The sequence below is a fragment of the Myotis lucifugus genome, unplaced genomic scaffold (genome assembly GCF_000147115.1).
Source record: "Myotis lucifugus unplaced genomic scaffold, Myoluc2.0 scaffold_262, whole genome shotgun sequence".
Classification (NCBI taxonomy): Eukaryota; Metazoa; Chordata; class Mammalia; order Chiroptera; family Vespertilionidae; genus Myotis; species Myotis lucifugus.
Window position 1 is genome coordinate 696,264 of NW_005871310.1, and position 1,155 is coordinate 697,418.

At 70.4% G+C, this 1,155-nt stretch overlaps 1 protein-coding gene across 1 annotated transcript in view; it reads right to left on the reverse strand.

Moving 5' to 3' along the window:
* The window catches only part of HIC1 (HIC ZBTB transcriptional repressor 1), a 3,814-nt gene that overhangs the window by 1,189 nt on the left and 1,470 nt on the right, over positions 1-1,155 (reverse strand). Inside the window, 1 exon segment of the mRNA XM_023762833.1 lies at positions 1-1,155. This exon segment is cut by the window's left edge and continues 1,189 nt beyond it. Within this exon segment, the coding sequence (XP_023618601.1) occupies positions 1-1,155 (1,155 nt within the window).

The window sequence follows — 1,155 nt, forward strand, 5'->3', positions numbered from 1 at the left end:
CTGCGCCACCCACGGCGTGCATCTTCATGTGGCTGATGAGGTTGCGTTGCTGGGCGAACTTGCCGCCGCACACCTGGCACTCGTAGGGCTTCTCGCCCGAGTGTATGCGCATGTGCTCGGTGAGGCGGTATTGGCGCGTGAAGCGCATGCCGCACGCGTCGCACGCAAAGGGTTTGAGGCCCAGGTGGCTGCGCATGTGGCGCGTCATGGTCCCGCGCTGCGTGAACTTCTTCCCGCAGATGGTGCATGGATAGGGCCGGGTAAGCCAGTGCGTCTTCTCGTGCTGCCGCAGTGTGGCCGGGTCCTTGTAGCTTTTGTCGCACGACGCGCAGCGGTATGGCCGCAGCAGTTCGCCCAGTCCGCCGGGAGCACCACCGACCTTGTCCCCACCCCCTCCAAAAGGGGGCCCGAGGCCGGCGGCTCCCGCCGCTACCTCAGCCGCCTCGGCCCTGCCATATAGTGCCTCCTCCTCCTCCACGTGCGCCTCCACATGCGCATTCAGCTGCTCAGAGCTGGGAAAGCCCTTGCCGCACGGGATGCACACGTACAGGTTGTCGCCGAAGCTCTCAGGCTCGCCATAAGCCAGGTGGGGACATGGGTAGCCCTCGAGGTGGCCGCCGGGCGGGCTGGGGTCCTCGCTGCTGCCAGTCTCCTCGCTGCTGCTTTTGTAGTCGTCGCCGTCGCCACCTGCGCCGGGCCCGTCCAGGCTGCCCGGGTAGCGCGGCGGCGGCGCCAGACCAAGCGGAGGCCCCCCGGGCGAGGAGGCCGGGTCCCCGCCGCGCTCCTCGCAGCGCTCGCCCGGGGAGCCGCGCTCCCGGCCCAGCTCATCGCCGTAGCTACCCAGGCCTGGCTCGTGCTTCATCCAGCGGTAGAGGAGGCTGGGCCCGTCAGGGCGGCCGGGGGGCTCGGGTCCCGGACTGGCGCTGCCGCCACGGAACGGGTCCGGAGGCTGTATGACCTCCTCCAGCTTCTGGAAGGGCAGGGGCGGCAGCGGCGGCAGGATGAGCGGCGGCTCCTTGTAGGCTGCGGGGCCGGCGCTGGGAGGGCTGTCTGGGCGCAGAGGCAGCTCGCGCTCGCCCGGAGGTCTCTCGGGAGGCACGGAGCTCGGCGGGCTTTTCTTGGACAGGTCCAGGCCGCAGAGCGGAGAGCAGCGGC